This window comes from Pan troglodytes, chromosome 3, assembly GCF_028858775.2.
Source record: "Pan troglodytes isolate AG18354 chromosome 3, NHGRI_mPanTro3-v2.0_pri, whole genome shotgun sequence".
NCBI lineage: Eukaryota > Metazoa > Chordata > Mammalia > Primates > Hominidae > Pan > Pan troglodytes.
The window spans coordinates 47,304,189-47,329,378 of record NC_072401.2 but is presented as its reverse complement, the minus strand read 5'-3'; the positions used below and the strand labels follow the sequence as shown (position 1 = coordinate 47,329,378).

Below are 25,190 nucleotides of genomic sequence, written 5' to 3'. Positions count from 1 at the left end.
GCATGTGCCACCACGTCTGGCTGGCTAATTTTGTATTTTTAGTAGAGATGGGGTTCCTCCATGTTGGTCAGGCTGGTCTTGAACTCCTGACCTCAGGTCATCCGCCTGCCTTGGCCTCTGAAAGTGCTGGGATTATAGGCGTGAGCCACCGCGCCCGGCCTTACCACACTGTTCTTAAGACAGATGATAATAAAGTCACTTGACAGAAAAACTGGGTGCAAAATGTGTGGCTTTGATTTAGAGGCTGACTGAAATTAAAGCTTTCTTTCTGAACTTAAACCTCAAAGCTACAGGTAATTTTTTTTTTTTTTTTTTTGAGAAAGAGTTTTGCTCTTGTTGCCCAGACTGGACAGCAATGGCGTGATCTCGGCTCACCGCAACCTCCGCCTCCCGGGTTCAAGCGATTCTCCTGCCTCAGCCACCCAAGTAGCTGGGATTATAGGCATGCGCCACCACGCCCGGCTAATTCTGTACTTTTAGTAGAGACAGGGTTTCTCCATGTTGGCCAGTCTGGTCTCGAACTCCCGGCCTCTGCCTGCTTCGGCCTCTCAAAGTGCTGGGATTACAAGCGTGAGCCACCATGCCTGGCACAGCTATAGGTAATTTAAACAAAATAGGTGAAAAAATTTCTAGCTATAAAATGGACACAATTTAGTCTTAAAACTCAAACGGAATATTGAAACATTTACAAATAGAAAAAAGCTCAATGCATTCTACAGAACAAAAATGTCCGGTCTTTTCCTATATAGTTAAAGCCAGTGATCCCATTTTTATTAATATCTGCTAAAACCCATGTAGCAGTTTGTAGATGTAGTTATTTACTCAGGAATCCTAAGACACAAAAAATAAACTAAATTTTAAGCAGCTGTTTCAAAAAAGACTATACACACATAAAATAGGATTACACACTTTAATCTGATTGACACTGAGGAAGTGGGGAGGACATGAAAGAAATTTAGTTTTAGCTCTGCTTTATGCATAACCAGATGCTCCTTTTCTAAAAAGTATATTGAGGTTTTAAAAAACACATTTATCAGAATACTTCAGGAAACCATACTATGTGTAATCCAGGAAATACACTATTTGCAGAATAGGAAAATCATCACTGGCAACAAAAGATTAAAACAAAAATAAAGCACCAGGGTTCTGAGCAGTTCTAAGGTGAGTATATCGGCAGAAATAGTGTAAATGCTCTTGACTGGTTGCTATGCAAACATGCTAATGAGGACTAGTCCATGTCTTATAATTTTTTTTTTAACATGTTTCTTTGGAAAAATGGCAATATTGAGTGGAAGAGAAGCTGTCCTTTTAGACACCCAGCTTATTGGCCTGGGTGAGAACAACTTTGAGAACTGGCATGAAAGCAGAGGTCTCACTGAAGTTGCTGGTGCTAACTATGTGGGTATGCATGGTCAATCCTTCTGAGTAGTTTCGAGTTTCAATGCTCCTTGCAATGTTGTGTAAACCACTGGTGATTGTTGGTGAAAGCTGAAACAAAAGTGAACCAAGAGAAAGAATTAAATTAAGGGATAACTTCCCATGAGATCCTCCATAAACATTAAACCCAGATATTTAAGTGGAATTTGAAACAAACATTATAAAAATATATAAACCATTTAGCATTTCTAGAAAGTTTCTTGAACCAAGCAACAGTTATCAAGTACAACCACAACAAAATGATTTACATAAATAAGTTATTTATGAATTATACATGTATAAGCCACGTATTTTCTTACAGAAAAGCAGCCCGATTTCCTCTCCAAACTGAAATGCTAATTTCTCTCTCCACTTAAGAGAGCCTCAGACTTTAAAAAATTCTCCTATGCACAAAAAGGAGATTAAAGATTCTTAATCATAATATCTCAAAGGAAGGGCCCAAATTTACTAATTCTTACCTGCTTTTTATAATCCTGTCATCTCTTAAAACTATAAAACCTGTAGTTTTTTTACTATGTCATTACTTGGCACAGGTGTCCATACTTTACAGAAGACTTTATTTGGATTTTTTTTTTTTGAGATGGAGTCTCACTCTGTCACCCAGGCTGGAGTACAGTGGTGCGATCTCGACTCACTGCAACTTCCGCCTCCCGGGTTCAAGCGATTCTCCTGCCTCAGCCTCCTGAGTAGCTAGGACTACAGCCGTGTGCCACCATGCCCAGCTAATTTTTGTATTTTTAGTAGAGACGGGGTTTTGCCATGTTGGCCAGGCTGGTCTCAAACTCCTGACCTCAGGTGATCTGCCCGCCTCAGCCTCCCAAAGTGCTGGGATTACAGGCGTGAGCCACCATGCCTGGCCTATTTTGATCTCATTTTTTAAAAATGTTTTAATATATACTCATCTAGATGTATACGCTAATTGTATCTTTTTTTTTTTTTTTTGGAAATGCGGTCTTGCTATGTTGCCCAGGCTGGTCTCAAACTCCTGGGCTCCAGTGATCCTCCCGCATCAGCCTCCTCAGTAGCTGGGATTACAGGCATATCCCACTATGCCAACCGAGAAGACTTTATTTTGGATCAGTCCAAGGACCACACTACTTCCACTGTTATATCAACTTTCTTTAGTTTGGTTCTCATGAGAGAAATGGTTATTTTCATCTGATGGAACTGAGTGTGGGGAATGGGTTAGAGGAATGCTGAAATGGAAAAAATAAAAAGAAAGTCCCACTTCTTTTTTTCCTCTCCTTTCCTAGTGCTTTCATTAATAAAACAAGACAATTTTAGAAAAGAATGGTGAGGTGGGGACAAGCGAACAAACGTAGTGAACTGACTTCTTACTCCTGGCTATCTTCATAGTTACAGCACATTACCCTGTTCATCTTGTGGCTACATTTGGCTTTGCTTTTGTATAATGGCTATCCTAAAAGAAAAGGATCAAGAGTCTTAGACTATGATAAACATTATAGATTTAGTCCCTGGAAAACAGAGTATCTGCATACTCTTTGATTTCTTGTAACTGGGCCATATAAAAGGAACAGCAGAAGGTCAGCTACCTTATGGCCAACACAGGCCAGTTTGTATTTATACTCTTGTTATGAGAGGGTTAAAATGTCTCTCTCAACCCCCCCCAACACACACACACCCATATCCCCTTAACCCCAGTGAGTGGAATTTATGATTCAACACAGCCATGCCCATTCTCTAAATGTCATGACAATTTTGCCCCCATGCATACTAAATGGGAGTGCTGATAAGACAACTGTTTTACTAGCAACTAGGAATAAATGATTATCATAAATCCTTTTCCTCCAAAACTTACTGTCTGTTCCCTAAGTTTATCATACAGAAACTCCAAACGTTTGCTGGCATCATCTAGCTTCCTCTTGGTTTGCTGCAGGAAAGAAAAAATAGATGTTATATTTGAACATTAACTTTTAACCTAAGAACTTGCCCTATCTCTAAACCTTATATTGCACTAAACCTTATACTTAAAATGTTGAATGGCTTCATTTTATAAAGAAATGGAGGCAACTACAACTAAGAAACTTGAACAGATTATGGCCGGGCGTGGTGGCTCACGCCTGTAATCCCAGCACTTTGGGAGACCAAGGCAGGCAAATCATGAGGTCAGGAGTTTGAGACCAGCCTGGCCAACATGGTGAAACCCTGTCTCTACTAAAAATACAAAAAATTTGCTGGGCGTAGTGGCAGGCGCCTGTAATCCCAGCTACTCGGAAGGCTGAGGCAGGAGAATTGCTTGAACCCAGGAGGTGGAGGTTGCAGTGAGCCGAGATCACGCCACTGCACTCCAGGCCCAGGCGACAGTACAAGACTCCGTCTCAAAAAAAAAAAAAAAAAAAGAAACTTGAACAGATTATTAGAACAGAGATCAATCATCTATCAAGGGTGGAGGGTGGAGGGTGGAGGGGACTGGGATGAGGAGAGGATGAGACTTACTTCCAGTGCATGAAAGAGTACTGATTGGATTTCATATGAACTGCAAACTCACTTGATAAGGTATATATGCATGTTTGCTTGCACTATATTCACAAGCATCAGGAGGCAGCAATGGGTCAGTGTATCACAAAAAAGAAGGTCTAAGTAGTTATTGTCGATTATGGGTGGTAGAAGGCAAACATATAGGTGAACTGTGGAATCTTGTTTTAACCTTTCAAAAATACTACTTAAACACTTAGTTACATTTGTTTAATCCTGCCTTTTTCTAAGCCTTTAAAGCACCAAGAAAGAAAGAAAACTATCTTTTGGCAGCTTAAGATTACTGAGGGAAGTAGTAAAATAAATTATTAAATTAAAAAGCTTTTTTTTCTCTCTACCATAGTACTGTAAAGTATAATCAAAGAAACTATTCTAAAACTAAAACTAACAGTTTTAAAATTACATGATTAACTTAGTGTTCTACATTATACCACAGCCTTAAGTTAGTTCAATATTTATTGACTGCTTACTATGTGCTGTACCAGGGACAAAGTCTTGTATGTCATGTAGCTCATATCCCACTGGGTGAGAAAAGATACTAAATGAACAATATATTGCATGTCAGATGGTGATAATTGCTATGAAGAAAAGTTAATAGAGGAAGGGGGCCAAACATGTTGGGAGTTGGGGGTAATAAAGAAAGGCCTGATGGCTAATGGGACATGTGAGCAGAGGCCTTGAACTTGGGAGGAAACAAACAATGCAGATATGTGGAGGAAGAGTTCCAGGCAGAAGGAACAGCAAGTATAAAGTCCTGACGCTGAAATGCTCTTGGTGTGTTCAAGGAAGGAATGCCAGTGTGCTTGGAGAAGAGAGAGAAGAGACAGGCCATCAAGGATGCTACATACCAAGTTGTGTGGCAAAATTACTTTGTGCTGTTTAGACATAAAGTGAAAATAAGATACATCCATGCTATAAAAACTATTCCAGCTACTGATTAAAATGAACTTTTGCGGAAAGGAAACCTTACAATCCTTGCTCAAAGTTAACCTGGCCAGGTGCGGTGGCTCATGCCTGTAATCCCAGCACTTTGAGAGGCCGAGGTGGGCGGATCACCTGATGTTGGGAGTTCGAGACCAGCCTGACCAACATGGAGAAACCCCGTCTCTTCTAAAAATACAAAATTAGCCGGGCGTGGTGGCACATGCCTGTAATTCCAGCTACTAGGGAGGCTGAGGCAGGAGAATCTCTTGAACCTGGGAGGTGGAGGTTGCAGTGAGCCGAGATTCACCATTGCACTCCAGCCTGGGCAACAAGAGTGAAACTCCGTCTCAAAAAAAAAGAAAAACAAAGTTAACCTTATCTAGCTACAAACAGGAGCCCTACCCCAAGGGGGCAAGGGCAGCCGGACAGGCAGGATATTAGAACTTCTTCCCCAACTAATTACAGAAATTATAGGAACACTTTGTCTTTTATGGTTCTCTACTACCCAGAGCTCCTCGGTATCCAAGAGGAATACAGTATGATGACCGAGAGAAGGGTAAATTAACAAAAAATGTATTGAGTTGGGCCATGTATTACGTGTCTTCCCAACCTCTCTATACTGACTCACGCCTGAAGAATTGGTGTGTTGTCATTCTTATTCAGATGCTTCCATTTTTGAATGACTACGGCCTGTCTATTTAGAAGTGTGCATAAGGGCTAGCATGTATCTGGTTATCAGCTTCGTCTGCTCTGTTGTTTCCACCTTGGTCTTCCCATCACTCCCAGAATGTCAGGCACTAAGGTTTATGTTAACTGCTTTCCTGATACTTTCAGTACAGAGAATGGCTTTCCACAAAGCCACTGACCAGCAGAAGGCTGCACATATTAATACTCAATGTCTGATGAACAATAAGATCCAGAAGTTGTTTTTTCATGCAGACAAGTAGCCGATGATTACAAATATTCAATGTGTGCTAGCAGAAAATGAAATTTCACTTAAGACTGGCTTTGTGGAATGTTTCTTGTTGCAATACAGGGGTATCTTAAGTAAACTAAGTAAAATCAGTTGCTTTAAATGTAAATATGCCTCCGATATCTAAAACATTTAACTATCTTTAACATCTCTGCAAAGCTTTAGAAGATGATCTATCTACTTTTAACAATTTCAATATAAGCTCAGAAAGAAATCCCAAATCTGAGTTTCTTGCATAGCACCATTATGCTCCATTTATGTGCCAAATACAGTTTTGTTGATGAGAGGCAGTATAGCTTGGTGGTTGAGAGCATGAATTCTGGAGCCAGACAGTCTGGGTTTGAATGCTGGCTCTGACCTTAAGTGTTACTTAACTGCTCTCTGCCTTACTTTTCTTGTCTGTAAAATAAAAATGACAAATCTATCTGCCATAGGTTATTGTGAAGATTAAGTACATTTATATATAAAAAGCAATTAAATATATTTCTATATGTAATGCAAACTATGTAAGTGCTAGCTTTATTACTTTTGTACAAATTTTTAGAAATATACCTTGTAGGACTTCAAACAATAATTATAGAAGAACTCCATAAAGAATTCTTTTATTTTATTTTATTTTATTTATTTTGAGACGGAGTCTCTGTCACCCAGGCTGGAATGCAATGGCGCAATCTCGGCTCATTGCAACCTCTGCCTTCTGGATTCAAGCAATTCTCCTGCCTTAGCCTCTCGAGTAGCTGGGACTACAGGTGTATTCTACCACACGCAGCTAATTTTTTGTATTTGTAGTAGAGACGGGGTATTGCTATGTTGGCCAGGATGGTCTTGAACTCCTGGCTTCAAATGATCCACCTACCTCGGCCTCCCAAAGTGCTGGGATTACACGCATAAGCCACCACACCTGGCCAAGGATTCTTCTAATTAAGCAAAATATGATTAAAAAAAATAAATACATACAGGGTCTGTTGCTGAAGAAAGGCAGCGCTGAATAAGATCCTCAAATGTGGTCTTTAGAATGAGGTGCTCATCTGGAATAGGTTTCTTGGTAATTTTTTTTGTTGGCAAAGACTGCACATGCTGGAAGAAACACACCAAAAACTGATCAGAAATGACCAGAAGCTACCACAATCTTGAATCTATGTGATAAACAGAAACCAACAACCTTGTACATAGACCTATTCAAAATCAAATTAAAATTTAATGTGTGAAATCACTTACGATAAGTAAAAATAAAAACCAGATATCTAGTACAAAGTGTAGGCACTCTTCCTACAGTTTGGATTTTCATATGCAGGACTGGATACAAAGTAGTTGATTAATTTAGGTAACATATGGTGGTCAATATTGTTTATAACTGATGGGAAATAAGTATGTGCCAGCAGAGAATAAAAACAAGGCACTGGAAAACACACTCGGCTGGTTAGAATGGCTGCTTGCTCTGCCTATTGGCTCATTTACGTGTATGCTGGCATTCTTCTATTCTTTGTTTTACTCTTAGAGGTTGTTAACTGGGCTGTGATCAAAACTGCAAGATTAAGCCAAAGATTAAGAGAGAAGACATCCCGATGCTGCTGAGTATACAGATGAAAGAACAAAGAAGAAATGTTTAAGTTTTATTAGTTCATTCTTTCACTCATTCAAAAAATATTAGGCAACTATTTACCAGGAACTGGCTACGTACTACTGGTGAGCCAATACAGAAATGATCTCAGTTCTCAGGGAGTTTACAGGCTAATGGAAGAGGCACAGTTTAAAAACATCACCAATGTACGTAAAATAGCAACTGCAGTACGTTAACACGTAGTGGAAACAAAAGATGCTATAACTGAGATTTGACTGAAGGGAAGGGAAGGCTCTCTTCAGGAAATTTTACTGGAAGGACAAAATGGAGTTGAACAGTTAAGTGAGGAAAAAAGAGCATTCCAGACGAAAGGAATAACATGTACAAAGGAAGGATCATGGTAAAAGGGAGCTAAAAGGCCAGTATAGCTGGAGCAGAGAGAACAAGGAGTATGAACTGAGGCCTCCCAGACAATGTTGACTATTTTGGTCCTTATCCTGAGAACAATGGGAAGCTGTAATGTTTTAGGCAAAGAGGAAAAAAGGCCAAATTAGAGATGGATCAAAGTAGATATCGGCAAACCAATTAGGAGGTTCCTGCACTGATGAAGATTAGAGATGAAGGTAGCTTGGACTACAGTAGAAATGTGGAGAAGAAAGGATTCAAAAAATATTTTGGAGTAATATCGACGAGACTTGGGGTGATTTAAAAGAGATGTTAAAGGGAAAAATGCATAAAGATGATCCCCAGGTTTTTGCCTGGATTCCACAGAAAAGATTATGGTGCCACTCACTGATAACAGGAAACAAGGAAAGATGACTTTCCTTGGGAAAGTTTGGGAGGAAGAGTATGAATTAGGTTTTGGACATGCTGAGGTTGAAGTGCCTCCAAGACATCCAAGTAGGCAGGCAGCTGGGTATACAGCCTGGCTGAACACTATGTATCTTTCTCTTTTGATGGTAACTAAGGTTCAGGTCTAGGTGAGTACAGCATGAGAACTCAAGTCTAAACAAAGATAAGTGGCTGAGTAGCTTCCCAAAATAACACAGGCTTATAATCTTTTTTTTTTTTTTTAAATACAACTCTATAATTAATTTTTATTTTTTCAGAAAGAACCATTTCTTCTCATCTTTGTCAAAATGTTTTTATAATGCAACTCTTAATGTTTAAAAATTCCTTAGGCATATTATCTCTTTTTGTTGTTGTTGTTGAGACGGAGTCTCGCTCTGTCGTCCAGGCTGGAGTGCAGTGGCGCAATCTCAGCTCACTGCAACCTCTGCCTGCTGAGTTCAAGCAATTCTCCTGCCTCAGCCTCCCGAGTAGCTGGGACTACAGGCGCCACCACCACGCCCAGCTAATTTTTGTATTTTTAGTAGAGACAGGGTTTCACCATGCTGGCCAGGCTGGTCTCCAACTCCTGACCTCAGGTGATCCGCCCGCCTCAGCTTCCCAAAGCACTGGGATAAGAGGCGTGAGCCACTGCACCCGGCTTCAGGCATATTATCTCTTAACAGTAAAGTATAATCTTGTGACAAGAGATGCAATCTTTACAAATTTGACTTCAATGAATCAAAGACAGAAACAGACAGTAGAACTAGTTTTTTTACTTGGGCAGGAGCTTGTTTCATCTTCTTATATTGAACTTTGATCTAAGCTCTTTATTTCTCATGAATAGATCAAAATACTTAACTGTATGTCTAAGTGTGTTATGTAGAAATGTGTTAGATTTTTCAATATGCAGGACTTTGCCAACTGGCTGTTTGTGTGTGAAAAGCAAGTAAAAAATGTTTATCTCTATCTGATGATAAGGCTGTATTATTAGCTTTTATACATACACATAAAAATATATAACTCACTATATTTTTCTTTTCTATTTTAAGGAGAAAAATCTTTGGAAACAGCTTTTGCTTAGCAACCTCATGCAGAGATGATTTATCTGATTTTAAATTGTAGCTACTGACTAAGCCAAGTTATAGTAAACAAACGCTCTCAAATGTATAACCTTCTTCTAGAGAAGTTTGTATGTGGCCATGTAATTGAAAAATAATATACATACATGATCGATCTTAAAAAAAAGTTACTATTTTTTGTTTAGGTTGTCTAGATGTTTAATAAGAATCATGCAATCATAAAAGTTAGCACATTAAAGAAAATATACTGAAACACAGCCATCTTCCCATTTCACTTCTACAAATTTACTGTTACCTGGAAGGTATTTCCAATAGGAGCCCCTGGGGCACCTTCAATATTGGGCTTTGAAAAAGATGGTGGCATGCCTGTTTGACCAAGAGGTTGCTGTACGCCATGGAAGGGCTGGCCACCTGGAAGATGTGGCTGTGGGAATGAAGACTGGCTTGACAGTGGTACTGGAGCTGAAGGCTGTTGCTGCAGCATTTGTGACTGGGGGTCACCCAACGGGTTCATGATTGGTGATGTGATGGGAACAGGAGGCATGAAGTTTTCAGGCATCTGTTAAAAGATGGAAATAAAAGACACCAGGAGTAAGAATAAAAACGATAGCAACATTTCTTCAGCTTAAAATAAGGGAGTTAGGTTATACCACGGCTAAACAAATTTTTTAATAGTAGTAGAATACTTTTTTCAAATGAAATTTTATGCGGAATAAAGTAAACAAAGTAAAACATAAAAACAGAGCTGATTTGGCTAAGAGGGATAGGGAGCTCAAACCTGGACTTCTTTGTCTCCCTTTACCCTCCCATACTTATCCCCAATAAAGCGGAGCTAAAACCATGGCTTTTTTTTTTTTTGAGATAGAGTCCCGCTCTGTCGCCCAGGCTGAAGTGCAATAGCGCAATCTCAGCTCACTGCAACCTCCGCCTCCCAGGTTCAAGCAATTCTCGTGCCTCAGCCTCCCAAGTAGCTGGGATTACAGGCGCGTGCCACCACGCCCAGCTAATTTTTGTATTTTTAGTAGAGATGGGGTTTGACCATACTGGCCAGGCTGGTCTAGAACTCCTGACCTTGTGATCCGCCCGCCTCAGTCTCCCAAAGTGCTGGGATTACAAGCACCATAGCATTTTTGAAAGAGGGTATCAGGTCTGGAGAACTGTATGTAGCAATACTGGAATCAGAGGTGCCAAGTATGCATGTGCATGTGCACATGTGTTTAATATGATCAGAATGTAATATCTAAGTAGACATTATTTGGCAATTCTATCACACTAAAAGTACTAAATTCAGTTTCTGATTAATACTAACCTAAATATTGGGTTTCTTTCCTCATTTAATGCCTCCTAATTTTATATTATGGCCTCTCATTAGTATAGTTGGGGAAAGAGGTCACTAGGAATTTTTTTAAAAGTAAAAATGGCTTGGGCAAAAAGCAGCATCTTAATTTGTGCTCTAACAGCTCTTAACAGTTACTGAGATCTGTATAGTGCTCAGCCACAAGGCTATTTCATTCATACTATACGTGATAGAAAAAGTCCAAAATTTAATTGCCAAATTCATGATTACTAGTAGAGCCCAAAGACCAAAGTAACTCAAAAAAAAAAAAAAAAAAAAAAAAAGGAAAGCAACCCTGAAGCCTGAAATTTCCTACTTTTTGAAACAGGCCTGTTGGGAATTTATATCTTGCCTTCTAAAGGGGCTTTAATTTATATCACCATCATCAGAACAAGGTTTTGATGATACTGTTTTCTACTTCCTTTCCTTCCTTCCATGGATTAGAAGGTGCATGTTGAAATACACTTTAAATACATCACTCAGTAAGCTTCGCCTTTAAAAGGATCAGTGAAGTATAGTGTGTTCCAAGTGGCTACGTGGTTAACATAACATCTGTAGGCCATTGGATGGACATCTTTTTCTAGTACCTTCTTCTTTTTGGGTACTCTGTTCAAAGCTGGAGGGTCATTCCAACCATTCTGAGGACCTATAACAGATAACAGAGAATGTTTTCCTTTAGAATCCTGAAAGGAAAAAAAATAAAACTGAATCGATCACCTAATACTTCAAAATTCTGCCTTAACCCTGAAATAACTGTCACAAAGGTTTTACCAGCCAAGTGTGGGGATCACTATGTAGCCCTGGATTCTCACACTCACATCTCTTAATAGGAACAAGGCCTTCACTTGGTAGGTAAGATATCTTGACACTGTTTCCATTTAAAGTAAAAGAGTGTGCTAAATTAAGGGTGGTGAAGTTTTTATTTATACTGGTGTATGACTTTCAAAGATCAGTTTACTATTCTCTTCTAATAATGAAAATACAAAGTCTGCTAAAAAAACAAAAACAAACCAAAAAAAAAAAAACACACCAGGCTTCTGATATATTCAACATATAAAAAAAAAGAGAATAAAATTAGCAATCTCCTATTTGCCAAGAGGGCAATTCAACATGAGCAAATCATCTATTCTAAACATGGTAGAAATATTCTTAAGAAAAAAGCAGACTCCAACTATGTAACACTAGTAATTTTTATCATCTTTGCCTCGGGAATTATAAGCAAAGTAAAAAAGGGTATTCAAATATCTGTGCTAAGATTTTTAATGCCGTAAAACAAAATTTGCAGGCTGATAGCAAATATAAAATTAAAATATTACCAACTGTAGTAAATTTCCTCTAAAAAAAAACACATGCACACTAACAAATCAAAAAGCCCTGTTATTTCAAAGTGAAAAATGAACAACAGTAGCAGAACTTATTAAGTATTTTAATGCCAGTATCTTTAAAGAACAAAGGAATACAACATGTTGGAAATAAGAATAATTTCTAAATCACAATTAATTCTTTCACATTTCACTAAGTGTGAGTTTTGATATTCTCTATAAGGAAGCAGATACTTGCTAAAGAAACTTTTGTGTATGTATATATGTACAGACAAAAAAATTATTCCCTTTCCAATAAACGTTCTTTCAATATTTTAACTTGTACTTGTTTAACTGATATACATATTAAGTCACAAGAAAACTGTCAAACCAAAGTCACAGAAACTTTAAAAAATACAGATCTTCAACTAACCACCAGCGCTTACTTGTCTTGATTTTAAAACAGAATTCAGGCGAGGCGCAGTGGCTCATGCCTGTAATTCCAGCACTTTGGGCTGAGGCGGGTGGATCACTTGAGGTCAGGAGTTCGAGACCAGCCTGGCCAACATGGGGAAACCCCATCTCTACTAAAAATACAAAAATTAGCTGCTTGTGGTGGTGCATGCCTGTAGTCTCAGCTACCCAGGAGCTGAGGCAGGAGAATTGCTTGAACCTGGGAGGTGGAGGTTGCAGTGAACCAAGATTGTGTCACTGTACTTCAGCCTGGGTGACAGAACGAGACTCTGTCTCAAAAAAGTAAAAAATAAAAATAAAAAAATAAAAACAGAATTCATTTCTTAAAAGTTTACTAGGAGACAGAAAATCAGATATGGCTCAAAACAGTCAAGAGTTAACCACAAAATATTAACTCATATGCTGCTTTCTGATTAACAAATTCTTAAACTTCTGGTTCTACATAGATTAATCATTCAAATCTCTGCAATCACTTTCTAGTCTTACCCGTAGCTCAAGACAGTCTTGGCATAGTTGTTTTCTTTATGTCTATATAAAACAGACAGCCTTTATAACCAAGCTACTTGTGTAATCATGTAAATTCAATCAGTTGTAAAATTTGATTCAATTAAGAAGCCAAATTAAAAAATGATCCTGATCAGATTTGGGATATCATCATCTTTGAAGTTCACATGCATTATTGTTAATGTCCATTCATTAATTGTATTCAATTATTCAAAGATTTCCAAAGGTATATTTTACAACCAATTCACCTTCCAACATAGGTGCCTGGTCTTGGATAGACTGGTTTTCTGTAGACAAAATGTAAAAATTACTTAACAGTGTTTACTGAAGACATTCTAAACTTTACTCATTTTATAATTGTTTCTTCTCCCTTCATTAATCCCCAGAAAGTGTAAATTAATTTAATAAGAGAACAAAACTCACTTTTTAACCAAGTCATGTGAAATGTCTTCTAATTAAGAAAGTAACTAGTTTTTTGACAGAGGGAATTTATTCAAGTTGTTAGATCCAATTAACTCTTAAACATCACTTTTTTCTTACTGTTCTTTTTTAAGAGAAAATTTTATCCCTTCATATTTAAAATAACAATGTTTCCCTAATTGTTTGCATGGATTGTTTTTCTACTATTTAACTAATGAAGCTCAGAAATATCACTGAGGGGACAGCACTTCCTAGCATATTCACCTAATGTGTCTATTTTGGTATTGTTCAAAGCTGTGAATCCAAATCAGCTATGGATCTTGTTAAACCGCAGATTCTTATTCATTAGGTATAGTGATAGAACCTTAGATACTGTCTTTGCAGCCATCTCCCAGATGATACGAATGCTGCTGGTCCAACACCCTCTTGAAGTAGCAGGGAACTGGAGAAATGGGGTGATTTCTACATGTCCTACAGACTTCAACCTGCATTTGATAAGGATAAACGTGCCTATCTTAGCACAGTGGTATCATTTTTCACTGCTGGATTTAGGAGGCCCCAGTGGTCTGTACCCTGCAGAAACTGTAATTTCTGGGGTCATGCTGCGCATATAAATGAGAATAGGCCCAGCAAATAATGTAACCACCTCATATGGTCTTTTCTGTAAGAATATACAGATTTATGAGTGAACTCCCATTCACAATTGCTACTAAGAGAATAAAATACCTAGGAATACAACTTACAAGGGATGTGAAGAACCTCTTCAAGGAGAAACTACAAACCACTGCTCAAGAAATTAAGAGAGGACACAAATGGAAAAACATTCCATGCTCATGGATAGGAAGAATCAGTATCGTGAAAATGGCCTTACTGCCCAAAGTAATTTATAGATTCAATGCTATCCCCATCAAGCTACCACTGACTTTCTTATATAATTGGAAAAAACTACTTCAAACTTCATATGGAACCAAAAAAGAGCCCACATAGCCAAGACAATCCTGGGCAAGAAGAACAAAGCTGGAGGCATCATGCTACTTGATTTCAAACATTACTACAAGGCTACAGTAACCAAAACAGCAAGGTACTGGTACCAAAACAGATATACAGACCAATGGAACAGAACGGAAGGCCTCAGAAATACCACCACACATCTACCAGCATCTGATATTTGACAAACCTGACACACACAAGCAATGGGGAAAAGATTCCCTATTTAATAAATGGTGTTGGGGAAAACTGGCTAGCCATATGCAGAAAACTGAAACTGGACCCCTTCCTTACACCCTATATAAAAATCAACTCAAGATGGATCAAAGACTTAAATGTAAGACCTAGGACCATAAAAATCCTAGAAGTAAACCTGGGCAATACCACTCAGGACATAGACATAGGCAAAGACTTCATGTCTAAAACAGCAAAAGCAGTGGCAACAAAAGCCAAAATTGACAAATGGGATCTAATTAAAGAGCTTCCGCACAGCAAAAGAAACTATCATCAGAGTGAAAAGGCAACCTACAGAATGGGAGAACATTTTTGCAATCTATCCATCTGACAAAGGACTAATATCCAGAATCTACAAAGAACTTAAACATATTTACAAGAAAAAAGCAAACAACCCCATCAAAAAATGGGCAAAGGATATGAACAGACACTTCTCAAAAGAAGACATTTATATAGCCAGCAGACATATGAAAAAATGCTCATCATCACTGGTCATTGGAGAAATGCAAATCAAAACCACAGTGAGATACTATCTCATGCCAGTTACAATGGCGATCATTAAAAAGTCAGGAAACAACAGATGCTGGAGAGGGTGTGGAAAAATAGGAACGCTTTTACACTGTTGGTGGGAGTGTAAATTAGTTCAACCATTGTGGAAGACAGTGTGGCGATTCCTCAAGGATCTAGAACTAGGAATACCATTTGACCCAGCCATCCCATTACTGGGTATATATCCAAAAGATTATAAATCATTCCACGATAAAGACACATGCACACGTGTGTTTACTTTGGCACTATTCACAATAGCAAAGACTTGGAACCAACCCAAATGTCCATCAATGATAGACTGGATTAAGAAAATGTGGCACATATACACCATGGAATACTATGCAGCCATAAAAAAGGATGAGTTCATGTACTTTGCAGGGACATGGATGAAGCTGGAAACCGTCATTCTCAGCAAACTATCACAAGATCAGAAAACCAAACACCACATGTTCTCACTCATAAATGGGAATTGAAGAATGAGAACACATGGACACAGGGAGGGGAACATCACACACTGGGGCCTGTGGGGGGCTAGGGGAGGGATAACATTAGGATAAATACCTAATGTAGGTGACGGGTTGATGGGTGCAGCAAACCACCATGGCACATGTATACCCATGTAACAAAACTGCATGTAACCCAAAAGTTAAATTATAAAAAAAAAAAAAAAAAAGAATATACAGATTTGCAGACTGAGCACAAGTCTCCCAGAAATCACTACTTCTTATAGGAAACCAAAGTTTATAGCAGTGGACAAGAGAAAAACAGGCTGACAACATAGCAATCCCAATTGTCAAATACTTAGGGTCAGGACAGGCCTAGCCTCAAATCAAGGGTATGGAATGTCAGTATGTCAGACATATAACTCATGTGGATTCAGCTATCATTAATTGATGAGGGAGGGAGGAAAGGAGAAATTAAAATTATTTCATTCTGCAATTAAATAGGCAGTAAAAGAATAGAAAAAATACAATGAGTTCAATTTAGTTTGGACTCTACTCAAGAAGCACATGTCCCAGGGAAACTGTGAGGCGGGAGAGGTAATCCCACAGTTTGAAATCTCATTGTGTAGAGTGCAATTCTAATGTTTACTGACAGATGTTTTTCATACAAGATATAAATGCAAGCCAACTGTTTCATCTGGGGTTTACCTGTAAAAAGGATCAAGGATAATTGACTGTAAGTGATTTTCTATTTTTATCTTACATGATGACTTTACAACCTAGCTCTCCATGTGAGATATGACTTCATAACACTATAGTTTATAAATGCCCGGTGAGTCACTGTGTGTGCATTCCAATAGAGGACTGACCTGATTCCCAACTACTAATGCACTCTCTAGCACCAGGCTTCAGCTTCTGGCTGAGAGAGGTAATATAATACAAACCTGAAAGTATTGGAAATACAGTGGGCTTGACCCTTTAGTCAGGTCAAAACAACATGTCCTCTTCCCCTTCCTCATGAGAAGAAAGTGCAGAAGATGAGGACTGCTTTTAAGCTGTGGGTGTTAAAGCCTGGGAGGGTATCCAGACTTCACCAACTATTAGCAGCACAAAAAAGTCTATGGAACTATTTTCTTATGTCCCCTTGGTAAAATGACACCAAATCATAATAAAATCAAATTCTAAATTAGGGGTAAAACTGAATAGAATCAGAACCAACAAGCCTCTCAGGAGGAAGGTCAGTTGGCTAGCCTGAATAAGTTAAAGGAGGGTGGGGAAGGTCTGCTGAATAGAAGGCAATATTTTATAATTAAGTACCCCTCTCCCAAAACATATGCCTAACTCCTCCTAACCTCAAACCATGCAATATATTAAGCCATGTGTTTTAGCAGAACCCCAACAGTCCTTTTATTAATTTAATGTACAGTTTTGTCTCAATTATAATTCTAACCCCTTTCAATCCTTTTTGCTTTTATAGATTTAGATTTAGTGACTTTTTTAAAAAAAACTTCTCCTACTCAAGGATTTTATTTATTTATTTATTTTTGAGAGGGAGTCTCGCTCTGTCACCCAGGCTGGAGTGCAATGGCACAATCTCGGCTCACTGCAACCTCTGCCTCCTGGGTTCAAGCAATTCTCCTGCCTTAGCCTCCTGAGTAGCTGGAATTACAGGTGCTCGCCACCATGCCTGGCTAAGTTTTGTATATTTAGTAGAGATGGGGGTTTCATCATGTTGGCCAGGCTGGTCTCGAACTCCTAACTTCAAGCGATGCACCCACTTTGACCTCCCAAAGTGCTGGAATTACAGGTATGAGCCACAACTCCTGGCCTAAACATGACTTTTTACAAACAGTTCAACTGATCTCTACTTTATAGAGACATCCTTTAATAGCGACAGGACATAAAACAAGCTACATGAAGAACATGAATATCTACAGAAGACAGTACTATGGAGATTCATCACGGATGTGAAAAATGATACTCTTGGTCAACGCTTAAAAAAAAAATCAACACAGTACATTTTAACCTTGAACAGAAATGTTTCAGAAAACTGAAGAGGAAATAATCCTTCCCTATCCTTAACTCTTTCAAAAAACTATAAAGTGGGGATGAATCTTTTACTCTTTTTAAAACATGACATGACTTTAAGGGCATGGAAAAATGGTTCATGGTGCAATATTAAGAAAAAAGTAAGGTCAGGCGTGGTGGCTTACGCCTGTATTCTCAGTATTTGGGAGGCTGAGGTGGATGGATCACCTGAGGTCAGGAGTTCGAGACTAGCCTGACCAACATGGTGAAACCCCGTCTCTACTAAAACGCAAAAATTAGCTGGACGTGGTGGCACACACATGTAGTTCCAGCTACTTGGGATGCTGAGGCATGAGAATTGCTTGAACCTAGGAGACAGAGGTTGCAGTGAGTCGAGATTGAGCCACTGCACTCCAGCCTGAGTGACGGAGTGGAACAAAAAAAAAAGGAAAAAGATGTAAAATTATGTGTATGTGTGTGTTTGTGTTATGATCCTAATTCTTTAAAAATGCATGCACACAATGAATTACTACTTCAAACCCATTAGGATGGCTATTGAAAAACAGAAAACACAAGTATTGGCATGGATGTGGAGAAATTGAAACACTCGTGCATTCCTGGTGGGAACGTAAAATGGTGCAGCTGCTGTGAAAAACAGTGTGGTGGTTCCTCAAAAAACTAAATGTGGAATTACTGTTTGATCCAGCAATTCCACCTCTAGGTATATACACTAAAAAATTGGCCGGGCGTGGTGGCTCATGCCTGTAATCCCAGCACTTTGGGAGGCCAAGGTGGGTGGATCACAAGGTCAGGAGTTTGAGACCAGCCTGGCCAATATGGCGAAACCCCATCTCTACTAAAAATACAAAAATTAGCTGAGCGTGGTGGCACATGCCTGTAGTCCCAGCTACTTGGGAGGGTGAGGCAGGAGAATTGCTTGAACCCAGGAGGCGGAGGTTGCAGTGAGCCGAGATCACGCCACTGCACTGCAGCCTGGGCAACAGAGTGAGACTCCATCTCAAAAAAAAAAAAAAAAAAAGAATTAACAGCGAGGACTCAAACAGATATTTGCACATCCCTGTTCACAGCAGCATTATTCACAATAGACAAAGTGTCTATCGGCAGATGAATAACAAATAACAAATGTGGTATATACATACAATGGAGTATTACTCAGCCTTAAAAAAAATTCTGATACATGCTACAACATAGATGAACCTGGAAGACATTATGCCAGTCAAAAAAGCCAAACACAAAAGGACAAATGTTGCATGATTCTACTTATATAAGGTACCTAGAATAGTCAAACACATAGAGACAGAAAGTAGAACAGTAGTTACCAGAAGCTGTGGGGAACAGAAGCTATTATTTAATGGGTACAGTGTTTCAGTATGAGATGATGAAAAAATTCTGCAGGGATGGCTAATGGGTACAAAAATATAGTTAGATAGAACTGAATAAGATCTAGTTGACATCACAACAGGGTGACTACAGTCAACAATAATTATTGTACATTTAAAAGTAACTAAAAGTACTCCTTTAGTTACTTTTAGTATATGGACTGTTTACAACACAAAGAATGACAAACGCTTGAGGTGATGGATACTCTAATACCATTTACCCTGATGTGATCATTATGCATTGTATACCTGTATCAAAATATCTCATGTACCTCAAAAACATATACACCCACTATGTACCCCAAAATTTTTTTAAAAGTTCTGCTGGTTGCAAAACAATATAAATGTACTTAATGCCACAGAGCTGTACCTTCAAACATGGTTAAAATAAATTTTATCATATATATATATATATATATATATATATTTCACCACAATAAAAACTTTAATGCAAGTTTTTATGTATGTATGTATGTATGTGTATGTCTGTATGAAGGGAATAAATAAACCTAAATTAATAGTAGTTATATTTGGGCAGTAGAATTATAGGTAATTTTTATTTTTTATATGACTTTGAGTCTTTTAAAAACTTCCTACAGTGAAAAATTAATAAAAAGCAAGGAAGTTTTTTTTGTTGTTTTGAGACAGGGTCTCACTGCCGCCTAGGTGCGATCACAGCTCACAACCTCTGTCTCCCGGGTTCAAGCAATTCTCCCATCTCAGCCTCCCAAGTAGCTGGGAATATAGGCATGTGCTTCCACACCTGGCTAATTTTTTGTATTTTTTATAGAGATGGGCTCTTGCCATGTTGCCTAGGCTGGTCTCGAACTCCAGGGCTCACGCACTCTGCTGTGCCCGCCCCAAGAAACATTCATTTAAAAAATAAATATAGCATGTCACTGAATACTATGGAGTCCTATCCACCTTAGCGTAGAGATTTATCTTCCAGAGAATCTTTGGGGGAAGGAAGAGGGAACTGCTGGTCTCACATGCATGGGTGGAGTTGCACAGCATCCTTACCCAATCCCACTTCTCACTGGAAACCTTCTTAGGTACTCTTATAGGAGCATAATGGTAGAATCTATGCACTGGCTAAGATACTTTTCAGTGGACTCAGGGAAAATGTTAGTGCCAAAAGCATAGAGAATTGTGGCTAGAACATTAATTTGAAATAGAGAATAGAGCATCTTTGTCAACCATACATCTTTCCTTTCCCTATAAGCCTAGCATGTCACAGGTTTAAAATGAGTATCACAAAATTAAAAATGAAAATTTAGAAAGACATGAATCCTTGAAGTCATTTTCTAATGATACAAGATAGAATTATCCAAAGAAAAGTAAGGAAGGATATCATGCTTTCCTTTACTTGAATAGTTAAAACCAGGTGCTACAACTTGCCTAAGGAATGTTCATGAAAATTTTTTTAAATTTCAGAACACTGTTTCATGAGAATATACAGTATTATTCCCCTTCAAGACTCTTCTTTGTCAAGTACAAGATTATATACATAAATTAAATTAGTCTTCATATTTGAAAGTGCTCTCCCTCCTAGAAACAGAAACAAAAGTGACAGGCAGTTATCCTAGATAGTAAAACAGGGAAAACTCCCTGCTATCCTGTGCTGCCATCACAGAAACGGCAATGCACTATCCCAACTCAGGCTGTTACCATCTCCTACCTAGAACTAGGAAACAGCCTGTTTTCTTACCTCTGATTCTGCTGTGCTGCAAACAATTTATCTTGCAAGGCCACATCCAGATTAATCTCCCTCGAGTACCACTTTGACTGCACCACTCAGCAGTTCAAAATCCTTCATGAGAAACTTCTTTCTTATTGTATTATATGAAGTAAAACTCCTTGCCCTGGCACTTAAGGCTCTCCAAAATTTGGCCTAAATACAAATTATATGTTCAATTTGTAACAGAGCTATTTGCTCTTCACTAGAAATGTATGGTCTTTTCTGCCTCCATTATCTCTGTCTGGGATAATTCTGATTGTAGACCAAACAGGTATCCATTGAGAATTTACCAAATGAATGTTTTACAGATTGCAACATTAGTTTCTCTGAGCCCTGAGCACATAATTTTGTTGTTCACTAATAGAAGGCTTGAAAGTCTCTCCTATCTGTCAGAAATTAACTATTGAACAGCTGGACTTTCTAAATCCTAAACAAAATTGTTATCTAAGACATATCGGAACGACAAAATTTTTGTTTATAATTATTATTTTTTGAGATGGAGTTTTGCTCTTTCGCCCAGGCTGGGGTGCAGTGGCACGATCTCAGCTCACTACAACCTCTGCTCCGGAGTTCAAGCGATTCTCCTGCCTCAGCCTCCTGAGTAGCTGGGATTGTAGGCGCCCGCCACCACGTCCGGCTAATTTTTGTATTTTTTTTTCTTTTTTGAGATGGAGTTACGCTCTTGTTGCCCAGGCTGGAGTGCAGTGGTGCGATCTCGGCTCACTTCAATCTCCGCCTCCTGGGTTCAAGCGGTTCTCCTGCCTCAGCTTCCCGAGTAGCTGGGATTACAGGCATGCACCACCACGCCCGGCTAATTTTTGTGTTTTTCGTAGAGACGGGGTTTCGCCATGTTGGCCAGGCTGGTCTTGAACTCCTGACCTCAGGTGATCCGCCCGCCTTGGCCTCCCAAAGTGCTGGGATTACAGGCATGAGCCACCGCGCCCAGCCTAATTTTTGTATTTTTAGTAGAGACAGGGTTTCGCCACATCGGTCAGGCTGGTCTCAACTCCTGACCTCAGGTGATCCACCTGCCTCGGCCTCCCAAAGTGGCAGGATTACAAGTGTGAGCTACCGTGCCCAGCCTCATTTATAATTATTTAAATAACCTAAGCAAAACTTTTAGGAAATCCAAAAAGAAAATAAGATAAAGTTGTCAGTAGATTAAAATACAGCAGACTACTATAAGATACAGTTGTCAGTAGATTAAAATATAGCACACTACTAACGTGCAAGAGGTAACAAAGCAGACAAGCATACTGCATGCTGAACACTGAAAAGTGTTGTCTGGCTTCCTCTTCCTATTAGTCACTCTGTTTCTCAGCCAGGTTAAAACATTCTGTTACTTTGTATATAAACAAAGACTAATCTCAAGGCCACAGGCACTTCTGCTTAAGGAGAAAAAGAATATCTATGCAAACATTTAATTTAGATTATAAAGTAACAAATGCCTCAAACAGTGTTGCTGGATGATTTCTGAAATTGCAATGATGATAGTTTTCTATCATTTACACCAGGACTAAACTACCTGGTATAGAAGAATGAACATGGGCTTTGAAGATAGGGACCTGGTTTATATCTCAACTTGGAGACTATCACTGTGCAATCCTGAAACATAACTCCTAAGAAACTCAGTTTTTTCATCTGTAATTTTTAAAGAAATAATTATTACTACTTTTCAAGGTTGTAAGACTTAAATAAGAAAACATATAACAAGTCCTAGAACATGTCCAATATCAGCTCAATAAATGTTAATTCCCTTCCCTACTTCCCTGCACCACTTTTTAAGTGGGGATTTACTCCAACCCACGCCACCTCTTTCACTCAAGAATTCTGATTCTTACCCAACTACTGAGAAAGGATACTATCTTCAGTCACCCAAGTTTTAAAAGGTAATTTTTGGAACTCTACAAATGAATTAGCATTCCTCTCTAAAATATCAAACTATTGATGTATCTGTAGTGTATTACTGGAATCTTATTTGTGTAGTTAAGGATGATGCATACAGTGTGTATGTGTGTAAGTTTTGGTACTCTGGACTTTAATATTATACAGTCATGTGTCACTTAATAATGGGTATGCGTTCTGAGAAATACATCATTAAATGATTTCATCGTCGTGTGAACATCACAGAGTGCACTTACACAAACCTAGATGGTATAGCCCACCACACACCTAGGCTGTATAATATAGCCTATTACTCCTAGGGTACAAACCTGTACATCATGTTACTGTACTGAACACAATACTGTAGGCAACTGTAACACCATGGTATTTGTGTTCTAAACATAGAAAAGGTACAGTAAAAATATGGTACAAAAGATTTAAAACATAGTATACCTGTATAGGGCACTCACCACAAATGAACCTTAGAGGACTGGAAGATGCTCTGGGTGAGTTGTGAGTGAAGGTAAAGGCCTAGGACATTACTATACACTACTGTTGATTTTATAAACACTACATTTAGGCTACACTAAATTTATTTAAAATTATTTTATTAACCTTAGCTTGCTGTAACTTTTTTACTTTATAAACTTTTAAATATTTTAATTTTGACTCTTTTGTAATAACACTTAGCTTAAAACATAAATATTGTATAGCTGTACAAAAATATACTTTTTCTATTTTTAAAATTTGTTTATGGCCAGATGCAGTGGCTCACGCCTGTAATCCCAGCACTTTGGGAGGCTGAGGCAGGAGGGTCGCTTGAGGTCAGGAGTTTGAAACCAGCCTGGCCAACATGGTGAAAGCCGTCTCTACCAAAAATACAAAAATTAGCTGGGCTTGGTGGTGCACACCTGTAATCCCAACTACTTGGGAGGCTGAGACAGGAGAATCGCTTGAACCCGGGAGACGGAGGTTGCAGTGAGCTGAGATCATGCCATTGCACTCCAGTCTGGGTGACAGAATGAGACTCCATCTCAAAAAAGAAAAAAAAATTATATATATATATATATATATATATATATATACACTAAAAATACAAAAATTAGCTGGGCTTGGCGGCTCGTGCCTGTAGTCCCAGCTACTCAGGAGGCTGAGGCAGGAGAATCACTTGAACCCAGGAGGTGGAGGTTGCAGTGAGCCGAGATCACGCCACTGCACTCCAGCCTAGGCAACAGAATGAGACTGGGTCTTAAAAAAAACAAAAAAACCCCAAAAACAACAACAACAAAAACTCAATCAAGGCCAGGCTCAGTGGCTCACACCTGTAATCCCAGCACTTTGGGAGGCCGAAGCGGGTGGATCACTTGAGGTCAGGAGTTCGAGACCAGCCTGGCCAACATGATGAAACTCTGTCTCTATTAAAAATACAAAAATTAGCCAGGTGTGGTGGTGCATGTCTGTTATCCCAGCTACTCGGGAGGCTGAGGCAGGAGAATCGCTTGAACCCGGAAGGCAGAGGTTGCAGTAAGCCGAGAGTGCACCACTGTACTACAGCCTGGGTGACAGAGAGAGACTCCATCACAAAAAAAAAACCAAACAAACAAAAAACACAAAAAACAAACCCAAACCTCAGTCAAAACCTCACATTACCCGGTTTACAAACAGTTAGAAATAATACCCCTCCATCCACCCATCTGTTCATAAACAAATAAAGGAGGGGGCCAAACCAAATCCCTTTCAAGCGCAGACCTGTTCTTTGGGACGCAGGCAGCTCACTGGCAGCAGGCAGTGTACCTGTTGTTCCAGGAGGCAGTGCATAAGCTGAAGATGATGGTGGAGCTCCTGGTCCGCCATGCTGGAAGGATGCTCCAGAGGAAGGGGGAGGAGGGAAAGAAGTAGCAGGGCTGGAGGTAGGTGAAGAGGCCTGGTGCTGTGCTGCGTACAGCTGAGACTGCCCAGTATAGGAAGAAGCAGAAGATATGTAAGGGGTGTTAGGGTAAGCGTTTGAAGTAGGAGGAGCAACAGGCTGCTGAGGTCGATACATTGCTGACCCCCCTGTTCCGAAGGGATACGGCTGGGCTGGTTGATAAGCTACACCAAGGAGAAGAAACAGAAATTTCAATTAGTTACAAGTTTATTCAGATAGTAGCAGAAAACTAAAAAGTTATCTCAGTCTATAGAAATGATTTTAATCAAAATAAGTTACAATCCCAAATTAAAAATTTACACCGTTATATTTTTGAGGCTCAAATGCCCCAAATACACTTGAATTCAATAGCTTCAGTATTTGAAAAATGCCATCCCCAAACTGCCGCTGGTTATGAAAATATTTGAATCATCGGACCCAAGAACTGCAAGACTGACCCTTTTCTGAGACTTTTCCTGATCCTGTGAAGAGACAACAGTGACCACCAGATGGAACCAGGGAGGAATTACACATTCAAAGCACCCCACTTCACAGAAAAAGTTACATGGAGTTTGGTGGCAGCTCCAGACTTCCCTCCCAATAAGAACTGTAGGGTGAACACTATTATGTATCAAATATCTTCTCCAACATCCAGTTAAATTACCAGCTACTGAAATTCTGAGTT

The 25,190-nt window shown here is 39.1% G+C and overlaps 1 protein-coding gene across 50 annotated transcripts in view; it reads right to left on the bottom strand.

Annotated features, from left to right (window-relative positions):
• Positions 1–896: 896 nt before the first annotated feature.
• SEC31A (SEC31 homolog A, COPII coat complex component) overlaps positions 897–25,190 on the bottom strand; it is a 72,551-nt gene continuing 48,257 nt past the window's right edge. For 15 of the 50 annotated variants that reach the window (XM_009447646.5, XM_054682905.2, XM_054682896.2 and 12 more), the window contains 6 exons: positions 24,349–24,690; positions 11,225–11,283; positions 9,597–9,860; positions 6,788–6,907; positions 3,257–3,328; positions 897–1,488 (listed from right to left, as the gene is read on the bottom strand). In XM_009447646.5, coding sequence (XP_009445921.1) covers positions 1,309–1,488; positions 3,257–3,328; positions 6,788–6,907; positions 9,597–9,860; positions 11,225–11,283; positions 24,349–24,690 — 1,037 coding nt within the window. In that variant the 3' untranslated portion in view covers positions 897–1,308. Of the gene's footprint in view, positions 1,489–3,256; positions 3,329–6,787; positions 6,908–9,596; positions 9,861–11,224; positions 11,284–13,164; positions 13,204–24,348; positions 24,691–25,190 lie in introns of all 50 variants that reach the window. The other 35 variants (XM_009447644.4, XM_054682898.2, XM_054682894.2 and 32 more) reach the window with 3 other exon arrangements.